This window comes from Podarcis bocagei (assembly GCF_964188305.1).
Source record: "Podarcis bocagei genome assembly, chromosome: 5".
Lineage (NCBI taxonomy): Eukaryota > Metazoa > Chordata > Lepidosauria > Squamata > Lacertidae > Podarcis > Podarcis bocagei.
In genome coordinates this window covers 46,922,030-46,939,372 of record NC_138129.1, presented here as the reverse complement: position 1 = coordinate 46,939,372, position 17,343 = coordinate 46,922,030, and the positions used below count along the sequence as shown (strand labels likewise).

Here is a 17,343-nt window from a genome sequence, read left to right as displayed (position 1 = left end):
CGGTGGTGGCCGGGATTCCGTTGGCGTCTGAGGCCGGGAGGGAAGGAGGGAGGGGACTGGCGATGGCAGGAGGCGGCCGGAGCGGCGGAGGCGCCGGGCGGCGAGGGAGGCTGTGATGGAGCACCTGGGGCGCTAAGAGGAGCCTCGTCCTGTCCAGGGCCCCGGCATGGCTGGCCTCTTCAAGAAGCAGATCCTGAAGCACCTGTCCAGGTGAGCGTCGGCAGGGGACGCCCTGCAGGTCTCCCTCTTCGAGTTGCGCGGAGGCAAAAAGGGGGGAAAGGAGCCCTTGAGGGGGGCTGCGTGAAGGGCAGGCAGAGGCGAATCGGGGTGCGGGTCCCCGAGAAACCTTCCTCTGTGGCAAGGGTCTTTGCGACAGCAGAAGCCACGAGGGGAAGGGGAAAAGGTTCACCAGACGGACACCCCCCCAATTACCTGCCTCCCACAAAATGCTTGTTTTCTTGTGCACTTCTTTCCCCTCCCCAGCCCCCAATTCCATTTGTTGCCGTCTCTTCTTCCATTGGGTCTGCCCCCTTCTTCTGCCTTGCCCGTTTTCTGCCTTCTGTCTCTTCTGCCCTGTCCTTTCCTTGGCAACAGAAGAAATCCTACTTTTCATGTTGCCATTTAATCCTTCAGCTCTGGCCGTAATGATGTTGGAGATGATCCCCCCTCCCGCCCCACGACTGTTTTATATTGTGTGTGCGCAAAAAAATCTGTTCCTTTGGCTTCCTCCTCTTCCAGATTAGTTTAAATTTTTCAGAGTCAGTGAAGGCTGAACACCTTCTCTTAAGGGCTGCTTATAGTTCCGAAGCTTGCATCTTTCTGGCTTGCTTGTTTGAAATAAGTAAAAAAATGAAAATAATTCTCCCGCTGGCGACCGGAGTCTTAAACAATTGAAGTACCGTTGCATGAGTTAGTTTTTTCCCTTTGCGCAAACACAAAGGATTAGTAACGTGAGAGAGGGAGACATCTGTTTCAAGGTAGTTAGTGTTTTAGAGTGTGGGGAGGGCAAGGACAGCACAAGTAATATAGCATATCTGTGGAGAAGCATATGCTAGGATGAGCAGTCCATATATATTCCCTCAATATATTGAGGAAAGAGCAGTAACAAATTACTGGTGCATACAGTTGAAACTCTGGAAATCTGGGCTCATGCCCAAGACTAAATCCACCATCTGTGTTGTTTGTACACAGTACATATTCATGCCACATTTCACTTGTGTCATCATTATTTGTTAGTAAGCTGATGATATTTCTGGCTGTCACTAACATAGAAAACGCCTAAGTTGGAAAACATAGAACAAACTGTGCTAATTCAAAATATGGTGTGCTAGTTTTCATTTGAGAATCCTACCCATTAGGGGCTTTAAGAAGGTGCCTTTTGTTTATAATACTGACCAAAAACTGAGACGTGAAGAAAGTGAAACAACTTGCAAGAGCCTGCCCGTTAAATTAAAGCTTTTCCACATGATCAGTTAACACGTGCCCCGGTCACATTATTTCCCCTTACTCCAGTAGTCTCTCCGCTCCTCATAATGTACTATACAGCCTACACATTGTGGGGGAAAGGATAGCATTGTTTTGACCATGTTGCTGTCCCTTCACTCCTTCCCTTCTTAGCTATGGCTGTGCGTTCTGGGGCAGGTAAAAGAGAATGTACAAATGGTGGGGGAAGCTGGAGGGAAGACTGATGCCATGGCTTCTTACCTCAGGTTCCAAAGAGCAAGGGGGCCATCAGTATGAAACAAGGCAGCTTGGAGCTGATACTACTTGCAGGATGCTTTAGGCATCTCCCCCCACCCCCAAAATCCACTTCTTCTTTTTAAGTATTTTTGGAGAAAGGGCATGTGGTGGTGCTATGAGACATGGTAGCCCTTGTCTGATAAAGAATTGTAACAACATTAAACTGAAAAATTCACAGAGTAGCATAGGTGGATGGGTATAGTTGTACCATGGGTGCAAATGAGAACTCCTGGCTCTCATTGATAGTAGGTGCATGTTTGTTTTTAAAGTAAATTCCCATGCCTCTCCCTGTCCAAGAGCCCAAAAAATAACTTGCATAAAAAACTTATTTCTAAAATGAAGTAAAACTTCCAAACAGTAAAAGAGCCGAGAAGAACAAATTACAGAAAGATGACAACTGTACAGCCATAATCCATATACTATCTATTGTAATTCTGCTAGCTAAAATGTTAATTTTCCTTTCCCAGGTAAAAAATATTGCAGTTCAAGCACTGTGAAAATGTGATATTCTTGTTAAAGAACAAATGAATAATGATGGCAACTGCATAAATGTGTGAAAAAATCATTCGGACACTTTTACTATGTAGGAAAAATAGTAGTCTGTGAAAATCCAGCATAAAGCTCAGTGAATAATTTGAGCCATAGTTTGAAGCACTGGCCCTCAGCTGCTAATCTTGATATTTTGAAGCTTTTTATATGATTGAACTGAAAGTAATATAGATTTGACATCTAGCAGAATAACACATAAAGACTTGAACTAAAGTTCCTGGTCTGTAGCAAGCCTGTAAATATATTCAGTGACTCACCAATTACTAATAGGGCTGCTTTTAAAGGAATTGTACCAAAACAGAAGTACACTCTTGTTAAGTTAGGAATTCTCGTTTCTCCATCTGCTCTTATTTTGGTAGTGAATGAAGGAAAATGCATCAAAACTGTCATAATATATTAAAATAGCTGGTAGGCTTGCAAAACACATATTCCCTGCCATAAGGCAAACTGTGTATTTTTTCTGTGACTGCAGTTATCTTAGGTAAAATACAAAACCTAAAGCTGAAGTTGCCAATGTCTGCAGTTTAGAAACTATTTAATGGTGAAAGAGTGGGGCAGGAGAAGGTTTATCATGAAGGAGTAACACTGATGACAGCAAACAGAGAGTTTAGTTGGTTGCAGGCAGCATATAACTAGATATAAGCTGATTTAAGAAGTCTTCCCTGTGTCTGCCATGCTTTTCACAGGCCAGTGTTTCGCTGCAGGATGAGGCCCTCTTGTGTTCAAGCAGAAAGACAGAAAACGCCCTTTGACTGGATCTTTCTAAGTGGAAGGAGCCTGGTCAATTTAGGGATAAGACAGATGTGCACTGAGAAGGCAGAGCCAGCAAAGCATTTATTTTTTGCACTGGCAGAATCAAAATTACTTCCTAGCTGATCAGCATAACAATATTTTACTAAAGATTAAGACTTGATCAAACTATTATTTTCAGATTCCCAGTTGTACTGGCCATTCTTCCTCCCCTTTACAACTCTGCATCCTGGGCAGCTGATAGAGATCAGAAGGCTCTCAATCACCTGTCCTGCATTCCAAGGGACCTCATCCATCCAATGAGTTGATAAGCTGCTTCTGTGTAGCACTTTCTTCAAGGCAGGGGCTGCCATGGTTAGTATGGAGAGAACTTAACTGTGAGTCTGGGTTTGGACCACACACAAGCCAAACCTCGATTTAGTTCAGTGTGGCACAGAAGCAAAATGGACAACGAAGGAGCAAAGCAGTTGTGAGCTTTATTGGGGGGGGGGTGCATTTGCTTGGCCTACTGTGTTGTGCAAACAAGGATTGGAGAGTTGCTATAGAAACACAGGCCGTTACAGTGATACAGTATTCAGGCTCCCAGGTTGTTCCCGTCTGGGTCAGTCTTTTCTGCTGTTGAATCACTTAACTCCCGAGGGTGGTGGTGGTTGGTTGGGTTTTTTTTTTGGGGGGGGGGGTTGCACAATGTGCATGTGAAGGAATTGCTGCTTTGTCACTTACTGACTCTCACCAATAGTTTGTTTGCAGGCTTTGGAGTATCAAATGATACATGATCTCATGATCAGTGGCATACTGTATTCAGCCTAAGGATGAGAAATAGTCTGGTTAGATTAATTTCCTCTTTTTTCAGTTCATGTAATACCTCAGTGTCTGAGTGGCTTACTGTGCTAAGACCATTTTCCCCTCTAAAGATTTTCGTACGGAATAAACTTCTCTGCCCTGGCTTGAAAAATATTTGAATTGTGATCTCTTGAATATAATGACAATTTTAGTCTTTGTTTAAAATTTCAAACATTTTTATTGAATAGTGACCACATTTCTTTTGGGATTCTGCTTGTACTGAAGTTTTATTGTGGGTCTTAGGAATGTAAACTTCCTTAAAATAAGTGAGTATTGTTGGATAGCTCAGTTGGTTAGAGTGTGGTGCTGGTAATGCCAAGGTTGCAGGTTCAGTCCCCATGTGGGACAGCTGCATATTCCTATATTGCAAGGGGTTGGACAACTTTACAGCTCTATGATTCTGTGGCTTGCTTTTCATATTCCGTTGCTGCAGAAGAGGACCAGGAAGAAAGATGATGGAATTGGTAGTTCTGATTCACCTGACTTTCCTTTGATCCCATATACAAACTGCATTTCACAGATGAAGAAAAAACTAAATGAATTAAACAGGGCTAATTTGTCTGGAGAATTACATTTCACAGGATGAATGAAGTGTGATTGATTTTTCCCCCATCAGAAATGCTTGGCTCGTTCCAGTAAGCAAAGCAAGAAATGTTTTTCAAAGAAATACCTGGAAAGGTATCAGTCATTCGGTATATTGTCTTGGTAAAAGTGAAAATGAAATTGTAACAAGAAGAACCCCAACTTGTTGATTCGGTGAGCCCGATCAATAATCCCATAGCTTCAGCTTCTGAACTTGACAAAGTAGGAGTGGAACCACTGCAGTGAATTCATATTGAGCCTAGGAAAGAATTCTATTAAATTCTTCCCTATTTAGGACATTGTTGGGATTTTAAGTTGGCCGTTTCATTGGCCTAGTGTGGAGTACCCAGTGCTACTGGGGAAATCAGGTACTGTGTTTAGAGACTGTGTGTGCACACACACTAACTCAGTACTTTAATCTGACCTAGGGAGAATCTGAGTTGGTTCCAAATCAATTTGGAGGGGAGCTAGTGTTGAATTGGGGTTAATTTGGCATGCTATCTAGTGTCAAAATGGTGCCCAGCGTCCAAATATAGATGAAGACTCCTGCCTCTTGCTTGGGAATCCTCATGCTGAGTTTGGTAACAATATCTCGAGTGGCATCCAAATTCATGTAGGTTGAAACTGTCCCATCAAATGGTGCAGCAATATCTTCAGAGTTTTCCAAATCTGCGTAGTTTGGATCCATTACACCAAAAAAATCAAAGTGACAGTATTGTTCACCATCTGGATAAAGAATGGTGTCCTGCGAGCCACTGGCGGAGGAATGGGGGAGGCAGGGGGAGCACACCGCCCCAGGCACCATCAGGGAGAGGGGTACATGTGCCAGCCACGCTCCCCCGCCTGCTCTCCACCCCCAGTGCCAGAGCATGCAGCTTCACCACTGCTGCAAGCTCCAACTTCAGGAACCCTCATGCTGAGTTTGGCAATGATATCTCAAGAGTCATCTGAAGCTATGGGAAACAAACCACTTTCCAGAATAGACAGTAGATTATGATAATGTCCTATTTAGATTTTATGCAATATTTTGTAATAGGCTGAAACTGTACCTTGATTCTCGTCATCTATAATATAATGTGTAGTTAATAAACATCCTGGTTACTCATGAGACCTCAATGATTTCTGAAGATGATCTTTCCAAAACCCAGAAGGCTCATAGGAAATATTTGGAGTGAGTGAAATAGAAAAAGGAAGTGTTAGTCTGCTTTGTTGGGTTGATGGAAACAAAACTGAAGAGGGAAGGGGAAGTACAAGTGAAGGTCACAGGCTGAAGTTCAAAAAGTGAAAGCAAATTTTCTGGAGTTTCTATACCTAGGTCCTTGGTGTGATACCTGTCATGAAGTAGTGATTCTGCGAGCAAGTATCACTGGGTGGGGCCCCTCAGGTAGGTGGTAACAATTAGTCCCCAAAGTGGGAGCAGGTGATGGTGCTGGCTGGCTGCCAGCATTCCCCAGCCCCTGTAAATCTTCAAGTTAACCTAACGAGGGTTGAGCAGATGAGACCAATAGTGGGGCTAGTGGCCAAGAAGGCAGTTTCTGCACATGCTGTAGAGGAAAATGAGGGGCAGAAGGGGCTTGCTAATCTGGGAAGCTAGCCCAGAAGAAGGAAAACTCCCTAACCTCTGCTGCCTTGCAGGGTATCTTCGGGAGAAGAAAAGGCTAGGGAGTAAACTCTACACAAATCTGAAGTGGAGTCCTTAAAACAGTTGGATGGCGCCTTGTACACCTCCTTCCAGCAACTCCTGCCGCTAAGCTGGTGCCGAACGTATTGCAGTCTAAACCATTGCGCCTCTTGGGCTTGCTGATCAGAAGGTCGGTGGTTCGAATCTGCGTAATGGTGGTGAGCTTCTGTTGCTCTGTCCCAGCTTCTGCCAACTCTTCCCAGTTCAAAAGCACACCAGTGAAAGTAGATAAAAAGGTACCACTGTGGCGGGAAGGTAAATGGTGTTTCCTTTGGCACTCATCATGGTGTCCTGCTGTGCCAGAAGTGGTTTAGTCATGCTGGCCACATGACCCGGAAACTTGTCTTGGACAAAGCCCAGCTCCCTCGACCTGAAAAGCAAGATGAGCGCCGCACCCCATAGTCACCTTTGACTGGACTTAACCGTCCTGGGGTCCTTTACCTTTTATCTTTACTTTGTTATCTGGGCAACCCAGGACATACTGCCCAGGCTTGCACCCGGGGAGGTCACTTCAGTGCTGCTTACGCTGCAGTTTGACTTCACCCTACAGGCGTACTCCGTTGTCTCTCAAGACAGACGACTGCCAACAACACCACAAGTTGGAACAGACAGCACAGCACTTGTACATGCAGCAAATACACTGACGCACATGAAGCCCCCAGAGAGGGATCCTGAGGTCCCTTTTGCCTTCCAGAGGTGGAAGGTCACTCTCTCCCTTCTCTGTCAGCCTCAACAGCAGGTTTTTTTATTCTTTAGTGTTGCAAAACTGGCTTCTACTGTTCTCTTTCAAACAGACCTAGATTACATCATCCTTGGGAGGGAAGATGCATCATGCTCTCATATCTCTTCCATTGAGGATAGCATCAACTTATTGAGCAATTAGTCAGCAGTTGTATTCTCTCTAAGAAATGGAGGGTATGGGTGTGTTTAGCTAGTTAAAAGTATACTATTTAAATGGAGTAGGAGGAGAACATAGATAGTCTTTAGGTATCTTCTAGATAAGCTAGAAATTGGGAAAAATTATTTATTCCCCGTCTGCGAATTGCCTTGCTTTGGACAAATTTGTATTTCTTATTAATTCTTTCTCACTGGCTCTCTAATGCCCATACATCCCACACACTATTATTGAAGATTGCAGCATTTTCAGTGGAAGGGCAATAGCTCAATGGCACAAAGCCTGGGCAGTGTGTGTGGAGGTCCTGGGCTGCCCAGATGACAAAACACTCCCTCCTCTCAGCCGCTCTGATGGGAAGCAAAGCAATGGCAGAGCATCCAGTTTGCATGCATAAGGTCCCTGCAATCAGTGGTTTTCCTACACCTGTGGTTTTCAATCAGTGTGTCGTGGCACCCTGGGATGCCACGAATGATGGTCAGGGATGCCGCAGGCAACACTGGCCTCTGTCCCTCTTTCCTTCGCTCCCTCCTCTGATGCCCTCTCATGTCTCTGCCTCCCAAAGGCTTGCACAGCTGTTTGTTGCAGCAGTCCTGGCTACAAGCTCCCTAGGTGAATGGTGCCTTTGGGGCTGGCCAATGGGTGCTTCCCAGGCCCCTGTAGGGCAATGTGATGAGGCACCTCTCTTTGGGGCGGGGGGGGGCAGCTCAGAGACCCGGGGCAGCAGCTGCTCAGAGGATTCCTAAGGAGAGCGGAGAAGAAAGGAGGCTGAGGGAACTCTCCACAAGGGAGGGTGTTTGAAAAGGGGTGAGGGGCTGCCAGCTCTGCAGGCAAGGGGTGATATAACTGGGCTCCTGATCTCCACAGGGGTGCTGCAGAAAGAATGTAGTTGGTCAAGGGAACTGTGGACCCAAAAAGGTTGAAAACTTCTGCCCCACATCTACAATTTGGACTGGGAAAGATGCCTTTTGAAGCCCTAGCACTGCTGCCTGTCAGTGTACTGTGCTAGATGAACCAATGGTATTAGGAAGCTTCCTTTGTTCCTAAGAAGAGCAGCTTTGCATTCATGACTGTTTTATACCAAGTGGGGACCTTGGCCTAATTTCATACAGTTGGCAAGGGGCAGGCGGGAGGTGCCAGAACAAAAGATTCACTTTGTTCTTTAACCTTGTACAGTGGTACCTCGGGTTGCATACGCTTCAGGTTACGTATGCTTCAGGTGACAGACTCTGCTAACCCAGAAATAGTGCTACAGGTTAAGAACTTTGTTTCAGGATGAGAACAGAAATTGTGCTCCGGTGGCGCGGCAGCAGCAGGAGGCCCCGTTAGCTAAAGTGGTGCTTCAGGTTAAGAACAGTTTCAGGTTAAGTACGGACCTCTGGAACGAATTAAGTACTTAACCCGAGGTACCACTGTATACTGCTTTCAGATGAAGGGTGGTATACAAATTTAATAAATAGATTTAATTTTTTTAAAAAAACTTTGTATATTCCTGGCATGCACTCCCTGAGATATTCCTCCCCAGGGAATGTGTCTCTTGAAAGTAAAAAAAGTTCCCCCACCCTTGGTTTAGATCACAACCTCCTTCATGTAACTGGATAATTTGCAAGACTTCGTTAAACTAGAGACTGTGGTTGCCTAAAATATCTGTTGCAGCTGAAAGGAAGTGTGAAACCACAAAACTCTGAACTGTTAAAAATGGATGATCTTTTAGTAGAATGGAACTTTTAGCATAAAGATGCACCCCCTAAAGGTGCTGTGTGTTTGAAAGTAAACCAGCCAGCAGTACACTCCTGGTGCTTGAATTTAACCATGTAATGCCTAAAATCAAGTGCACTTTGTCTTGAGCCTGAAGATTAAACCATAGAGGCAAAGGTGAAACCTTGCTTTAGCCTCCCCAGCTAAAGGAAACATACTCGTAAGGCATATAGAATCATAGAGTTGGAAGTCATCTAGTCCAACCCCCTGCAATGCAGGAATCTCAACCAAAGCATCCATGACAGATGGCCATCCAACCTCTGCTTTAAAACCTTTGAGGAAGGAGAGTCCACTACCTCCCAAGGGAGTCTGTTTCACTGTTGAATAGCTCTTATTGTTAGAAAGTTTTTCTTGATGTTTAAGTCGGAATCTCCCCTCTCGTAACTTAAAGCCATTGGTTTGAGTCCTCCAGAGCAGGAGAAAACAAACCTCTATCTTCCATGGGATCACTCTCCTGTTTCTTTAGAAATAAAATGGGGATAAGGCTCGAATATCTTGGTATTGCCAAGACTTAATGCTTGTATAATTAACATAGACAAAAAATATATAGTCACAAGTGTAGAGATGGAAATGGTTTAGGTTGTGGCTATCAGTTCTGCTTGGTAAGGTCAGAACTCTTGGTGATCCTGTCAGGGAATAATCTGTGTATACTCATTATTTTACATACTTACCGTATTTTTCGCCCCATAAGACGCACCGGCCCATAAGACGCACCTAGTTTTTTGGGGGGGAAATAAAGGGGAAAAAAATTATTTCCCCCCCAGGTGCGCTGCGCTACACCAGGAGCTTGGGGCGTGCGGAGCTCAGCGCGCCCCAAGCTTCTGCATGCCGGCAAGGTCTCCGCTAGCGTGGGAGAGCCGGGCGCCTCTTCCAGGGCTAGCAGACCCCTGCGCTACACCAGGAGCTTGGGGCGTGCTGAGGTCAGCGCACCCCAAGCTTCTGCGTGCGCGCAAGCAGTCCGCTAGCCTTGGGAGAGCCGCGGGGCTCTCCCAGGGCTAGCAGATCGCTGCGCTACACCAGGAGCTTGGGGCGTGCTGAGCTCAACGCGCCCCAAGCTTCTAGGTGCGCGCAAGCAGTCCGCTAGCCTTTGGAGAGCCGCGGGGCTCTCCCAGGGCTAGCGGATCGCTGCGCTACACCAGAAGCTTGGGGCGTGCCGAGCTCAGCGCGCCCCAAGCTTCTGCGTGCGTGCAAGCAGTCCGAAGCACGGGGAGCCCGAAGCACGGGGAGCCCGAAGCACAGGCTGCCGCCCCAAGCCTCGCGCACCCGGTGGGACCTCCTGCCGGGTACGCGAGGCTTGCAGACTCTCGCCCGAAGCAGGGGGAGCCCTCCCGAGGGCTCCCCATGCTTCGGGCGACAGGCTGCCGCCCCAAGCCTCGCGCACCCGGTGGGACCTCCTGCCGGGTGCGCGAGGCTTGCAGACACTCGCCCGAAGCAGGGGGAGCCCTCCGGAGGGCTCCCCGTGCTTCGGGCGACAGGCTGCTGCCTCAAGCCTCGCGCACTCGGTGGGACCTCCTGCCGGGCACGCGAGGCTTGCAGGCATTCGCCCCATAAGACGCACCCCGATTTCCCCTTCATTTTTGGAGGGAAAAAAGTGTGTCTTATGGGGCGAAAAATACGGTACGCACACTTTTTGCTTGGTTTGTATGCTTTATTCATTTGTTTTCTTACGTTTTATTAGATCAGCTAATGGGAGGGGGCATTAGTTTGAACGTGGAGGAAAGGAACAGACCAAAATCATTGCTGTTGGTCAAGAGCTTCTGCATGCAAGAAAATAGACCAAGATAGATTTAACTACTGTATGTTGTTCTGAAGTGAGATACCATGAACTCTCACAATCTAGTACAGTAAGCCCACAACTTATGCGTTTTTAAACTTGTGTGTATTCAGCTTTACATGTGTGGCCAAGAAAGGAAGGAAGGAAGGAAGAAGAGGGGTCAGGGTTCTGGGAAAAGGACTTTGGCAATCCCACCTGCCATTGAACCCAATGTGTTTTGACTACATGCGATTTTGGCTTTAGGTGTGATCAAGTTTTAGGCTTACTGTATTAATAAGAGCATCCTGATGGTAGTTGGCAATACTTCTCTGTTCTTCAGTGCTGTTTCCTAATTGAACTGTTTGCTGCACAAGTACACTAGCAGCCCGAATTCTTAACATGTTGTTTCCCTCCTTAAACTTTGCCTTTTTATTCTCTCTCTCTCTCTGTGTGTGTGTGTACTAGAGTGTCATCCAAGCTGCTACTTTTTTTTTGTTTTTGTAGAATACCGTATTTTTCGCCCTATAGGACGCACTTTTTCCCCTCCAAAAATGAAGGGGAAATGTGTGTGCGTCCTATGGTGCGAATGCAGGCTTTTGCTGAAGCCTGGAGAGCGAGAGGGGTCCGTGCGCACCGACCCCTCTCGCTCTCCAGGCTTCAGGAAGCTATCCCAAGTCTTGCAAGCCCGGCGGGATGTCCCGCGGGCTCGCAAGGCTTGCGGGCAGCAGCCTGCACCCAAAAGCTGGGGACAGCGGGGAGGCGCAGAGCCGCCACCCCGCTATTCCCCGACCTGATCTGGAGGCTGGCGGGGGAGAAGCAAGCCTGCTTCTCCCCCCCCCCCAGCCCCACAACCTCCAGATCAGGTCGGGGAATAGCGGGATGGCAGCGCTCCGCCATCCCGCTATTCCCCGACCTGATCTGGAGGCTGGGGGGGGGGAGAAGCAAGCCTGCTTCTCCCCCCCCCCCAGCCCCACAACCTCCAGATCAGGTCGGGGAATAGCGGGATGGCGGCGCTCCTGCTTCTCCCCCCCACCAGCCCCACAACCTCCAGGCTTCAGCGCGCCCTTCCCGCTGTCCCCCGACTTGGTTAGAAGGCTGGGGGGGGAGCCTGCTCCTCCCCGTCGCCAGCCCCACAAACTCGGGAGACAGCGGGAGAGGCGCAGCGCGCCTTTCCCGCTGTCCCCCGACTTGTCTAGAAGGCTGGCGGGGGGAGAAGCCTGCTCCTCCCCGTCGCCAGCCCCGCAAACTCGGGAGACAGCGGCAGGGGGCAGCGTGCCTTTGCCGCTGTCCCCCGACTTGGTTAGAAGGCTGGCGGGGGGAGAAGCTTGCTCCTCCCCGTCGCCAGCCCCGCAAACTCGGGAGACAGCGGCAGGGGGCAGCGCGCCTTTGCCGCTTTCCCCCGACTTGGTTAGAAGGCTGGCGGGGGGAGAAGCCTGCTCCTCCCCGTCGCCAGCCCCGCAAACTCGGGAGACAGCGGCAGGGGCGCAGCGCGCCCTTCCCGCTGTCCCCCGACTTGGTTAGAAGGCTGGCCCAGCCCCGCAAACTCGGGGGACAGCGGGAGAGGCGCAGCGCGCCATCCCGCTGTCTCCCGACATGGTTTGGAGGCTGGCGGAAGGCTTCCTCCTCCCCCAGCCCCGCAAGCTCCCAGAGCGATGCCAAAGCTGCGCGCAGCTTCGGCATGGCTCTGGGTCCCGTTCTGGGGGAGGGGGAAGCTCGGGCTTCCCCGTCCCAGCCCCGCGCCTGGCGGGGGGGGGGATAATTTTTTTTTGCCTTTATTTCCCCCCCCCCAATCTAGGTGCGTCCTATGGACCGGTGCGTCCAATAGTCCGAAAAATACGGTATATGTTTGGTACTCGCTTGGTTCTATTTCTTTTCCAAACAGAGCTATTTTTTGTTCTCTACTCTGATGCCTTCCCAAGATCATCTTATTACTGAATCTGAAGCTACTCTGCAATACTCCTTAAATGTTTGTCAGTGTTCAGAAATCATTGATCTTTTCTTCAACCCCTGATTGATTTTGAGCTAAAGCAAAGGAACTCTTGGCTTTTAAGAATATGGATTTGCCTAAGTGTCATTCATAATTTTGTGGTGTATATTCCAAGGCTCTTATTAAATAGCTAAATATGTCTGGTACTAAATCTGCTTCATTGGATATATAAACACTTCCAAAAAGTAAATTCAAAGAATTATAGCTCTACCTGCCACACACATATTAAAATTCCCACCATGGTCTACATTTAATTCATAAAAATGAAGACTTTTCAGCGTCTCAGTATTCATCTCATTTGGGTACTGTCCTCCTTTTAAGGAGGTCAACATAGCTGTCATGAGGTTCCTTCATTTATCTTTACAGCAACCCCTTGAGACTGACTTAGCTGAGTACAAGTGGAAAATGTATCTTTTTTTACATACTATAAAAATCTAGTTAGGTTGATCTTAGATAAATGGCATGTGGGACGTTTGCAAATGGGAGTTTAATTTGCAAATGTGTTGTTTTGGCAACAGTTTTGTGTATTTTTTTAAATTATTGAATTTGTCCCTGTAAATGCATACAAGATTGGGGGAAATATGGGTTGGCTTTTTGATGCCAAAAGTATCATGTGGGTGCTGAAGGAAACAGGTATGCCTGAGGAGCAGTGACTCCACAATAAACACTGCTTTGGAAGTACTGCAGGTCACAAAATAAAGCAAATATCCAATATCTGGCAACCAAAAAACCAAAATGATTTACGGTATGTCTATTAAGTAAGGTAACCAGGAAATATTATAAAGTGTCCAGATTTTTAAAAACTTTCTATATATGTATGTATGTATGTATTTATAGAAGTGTTTAGACACCTCCCTCTTGCAAAACATCAGAGTGCTATACAACAACATAAAAGCAATGCAAAGCAGTCATTTACATAAATGACTGGCTACTCAAGGAATATTTTATTATTTACTTTATTTCATAAAAAAATTTACACCACTTGATTGTAAAAACAACAGCAAATAAACCAAGTGATGCACAAAAAAAATCAAATAAAATTATCACTAAGAATTAAGAGCAGTAATTTAAGACCTTTGAATAGTTAAAATAACAATAAACGAAGCAGATTAAAACTCACATCAACTTCTAAATATCTCTGTAGACCTGTCTAAACAAAAATGTTTTAGCAGGCGCCAAATAGGCAGGGAGTTCCAAAGTGTAGGTGCTGTCACACTAAAAGATCGAGGAAGACGGAGCAAAGAGAAATTTTCTCAAAAGCGGCTTCTACCTCTTCCCCCAGTGCCATTTCATAAAAACAGTTATGCTGCCACCGCTGAATCACAATAGTACCAACAGTAGGAGCATGGGGAAGCCACTGCAATTAATATCTACGTAGGCTGTGTGTAGCAAACAACTCTTCTTTACCCTCAATTTTTTCGATAGCTGACCTAAAGGAGATTATAGAACGCTAGAATGTTATCATAAATGTTTGGCTAACTAGGAATTTTTTTTGAGAATGGATATTGAATTTGAAATTCAGGGTGCTCAGACATGAACTTAGATTCAATTTTAAAGTGTACCTAAAAATGTAGACTCCTTACATCAGTAAGGATTTTTAAGAAAACACAGAAATAGGTTTGGCATTTCAAAAGTCCACTGTGTAAATGGCTTCAATTCCAATAGCAGATCCCACATATATACGGAAGCCACCACTCAAGTTACTTCTAAATAGTGTGGCTGATGTTACGATGAGGTCCAGTAATAGAATTGTCAAAAAAGATGAATGTATAGAGAACACACTGGGCTGTTTGCCAGGTTCTGTTTCTGGCTTGAATAGGTTGTTGCTGATGACAAGTAGCAATTTCAGATTGCGATGCCTGTAAATAAGGGCAGTTCTTTACCTGAAGTTTCATTAATAGGGTAACCATCTTCCATAATCGGATGTTACAGTGAAGAAGTCCTGTATCACTCTCATAGGTCAAGAAAAGCTAGTCCATTAGAATTAGCAGTCTTGCTTAGTCATTTGTAAGAGTTAAGCCGTCCAGCTGAAGTTAATTGAGTCAAAGTGGATCGAGTAGAAGCAGAAGCCTTAGAGTGCCACTCAAACCAAGACCCATTGGAGCAACACTGCCACTGCTGAGTCTACAGCTCTACCGGGCCATATGTCTAGATTTTCTCATAATTTTTGAAATATGGCAACACTACACTGTTCATACTAAGCTGGGGGAAAGAAACACTTCTGCCTCATCCAGCCCCTTTCTAGCATGACAAATCAAGGGTTTGGATTGTTTTATATATCACTAGAGAAGTTTTGAAGGTTTAGGATTTACAAACCTAAAACAATCCTCAGAACTTTAAAACTCAATGAAGGACTCAGCTGCAAATGTATTTGATTTAGTTGTTGAAAGGCTTGATAGCAATGCCTTTTTGTGGAAATTCTGGTAGAGTTGCTAACCAATAGATTATTTACTGCTTTTATAAAACATTTGGTCCTCAATTTTTCTCATTTATTTATTTATCACCTGCTTTTCAGGACACATTGTCCTTACAAGGTGAGGCCCTCCAAATGGATGATGTTGGACTGCAACTGCCTCCTTCCTTGACCATTGGCCATGATATCAGTGGTATCTCTTGACCATTCTGTCTCTGGGCTAATGAAAATTGAATTCAAAGATTTCTGGAAGCCCAGAGGTTCCACACACATGCTTCAGTTAACTCTGGAATTTGTAGTTTTGTTAAGGGGTTGAGTGACTGTTACAGGAAATTCTAATCACCTTCAGACCTAATTGTGTGGATGAAGCAATAACAGGTCCAAGTCTGGTCTGATTGCTATCCCACCTCTGCCCCGTCTTATAAAGTATTGCTAGTGCAACTGAGCCATGATTAGCTAAAATGAGTTAGCCAAGTTAGAATCTACTAGTGTATTGCTCCTTTGGTCATGTACATACAGGCAACGACCAATTAATGCACGCCCCAAAGATGCACATCACCGAACCAGGATGTGACCCAATAACATAATATAGACACAAAAAGGGTGGAACGGGGGTGGAGCAGAATGGAATGGGGCCATACAGGGCAGAGCATGCTTATATGCACTCTGCCAACATGTGCAGGGGTCGGGAACAGAACCCTCAATGGTAACCACAATGCAATTATGAAAGTTGCCTACCTTTATTGATATATGGAAAAGAGAAACTTCTTTTCTGCCTCTGCATTCTAAGGCTCAGTGTACACATAATGCTAAGCCAAACTATGGCTTAACTCCTGCTGCTGCTGCTTCTGCTGCTATACTATCCAGGGCTAAGAACTCAGGCTGTGGTTTGTCGCCTCCAGACAAATCATGAGCCTGTGTTTGGTTGACATGATAAACCCAAACCATGGTTTAGCACCAGGTAGTGCAGCTGCAGTCAGACTAGGAAATAAGTGCAGTGGTTACAGTCTTCTCTCTGGGAACCCATGTGTTCATGCTAAGCCATGGCATGGCTAAATGTTACATGCAAACTGGGTTTAATTAATGAGGGTATGCGATATACTCCATATTCTCTAGTGTCTCCTGTTCTAGTTTCCTATTGGTAATCTTCCTGCAGTTCCACACTTCAAATCTAAAAGGAAAATCTATTTTGGACAGGCTACAGGGAACTATTTGCTTCCTGTCTACTTTGTGAGCCTGAGAAACTAACAGACAGCCAAGTTGCCCTCCTTCCTCTCAATTGTTAAATTAGCATTTCTGTCTGTTGCCCGCAGAAACAGATGATGTGAGCTGGAACAAGTTACTTTTCTCACTTCTCATTTTGTATGATAACATTAGAAAACGTTACTTAGCCTGGCTGCCCTTGGCTGTTTGAGGCAGGGTGATCTCTTGTTTGCCACAGGAGCAGCCACACATTAAAGCAAATATATCTATCTCTTTTTGTGAACACAATATATTTTTAGGTGTGTTGCAGAGTTCATTGTTACTGTTGCACTGTAGAATGGCATGAAAGTCATGGCTCTGGGAATATAACATGGTTTCACTGTTCACTGATATTATTGTTGCTTCAATCCATCAACCTCTGATGGATGATTTAGAAGGATTGGGTCCAGCATCACGTTTGCTGTGCTTGTGTGCCAGTATCCATACTCAGCAGAGTTACATCTCAACACAGCTCCTTCCTTGGAAGCATCTTCAGGGTTGGAGGTACACACAGTAGTCAATAAACACTCATGGATGCCATAAAGATTCAGTCAAGTGTAGAACTTTACTTGACAGGCATAAAAGCGTATTGGTAGCAAATATATACAGCCATTCACCACTGCCATGGTCAAGGCATGCTTAGAGTCCAGCAAGAGTCCAAGACTCTCTGTTTCTCTCACCACAAGACACAAGCAAGAGACGAACAAGTTATACATAACCATTGGTATCAATACTTCCTGTCACACTGTGCATGTCCAAAGAACAGTTCCCACAGAAAATGTTCTTGCATAGACAAAACAATCTCAGCCTTCTGCTGCTTCTTGAGACTTCTTTTCTGTTTCTGGAACAAATGATTCTCTCTCACACACAGAGAATATCCAACAATAATTTCATGCAGTGAATAATAGCTCAGAAGAGAATCAGAAGGCGGAGGATTGTCCAGGTCATACCTTTTCCTACATCTGGTCGCACCTGCCTGAAAGTGCAAGAAAAGGTATTGCAAGAAAGAGGTATTAACTAGTACAAGGAATTTGAGCAGCTACTGTTGTGGACTGTGCTTCCTGCAGTGCTCCTGTTAGTCTCTAGCCTGGGATTTGCATTAGCAGAGATAGATGGAGGCTTCACAGTGTCTATGTGTAGCATGCAAGCATCA

General features: G+C 45.8%; 1 protein-coding gene across 1 annotated transcript in view; it reads left to right on the top strand.

Annotated features, from left to right (window-relative positions):
* Positions 1-17,343, top strand: part of BLTP3A (bridge-like lipid transfer protein family member 3A) — a 56,838-nt gene continuing 39,495 nt past the window's right edge. The window contains exon 1 of the mRNA XM_081195793.1: positions 1-210. Coding sequence (XP_081051919.1) covers positions 167-210 — 44 coding nt within the window. The 5' untranslated portion in view covers positions 1-166. The remainder of the gene's footprint in view (positions 211-17,343) is intronic.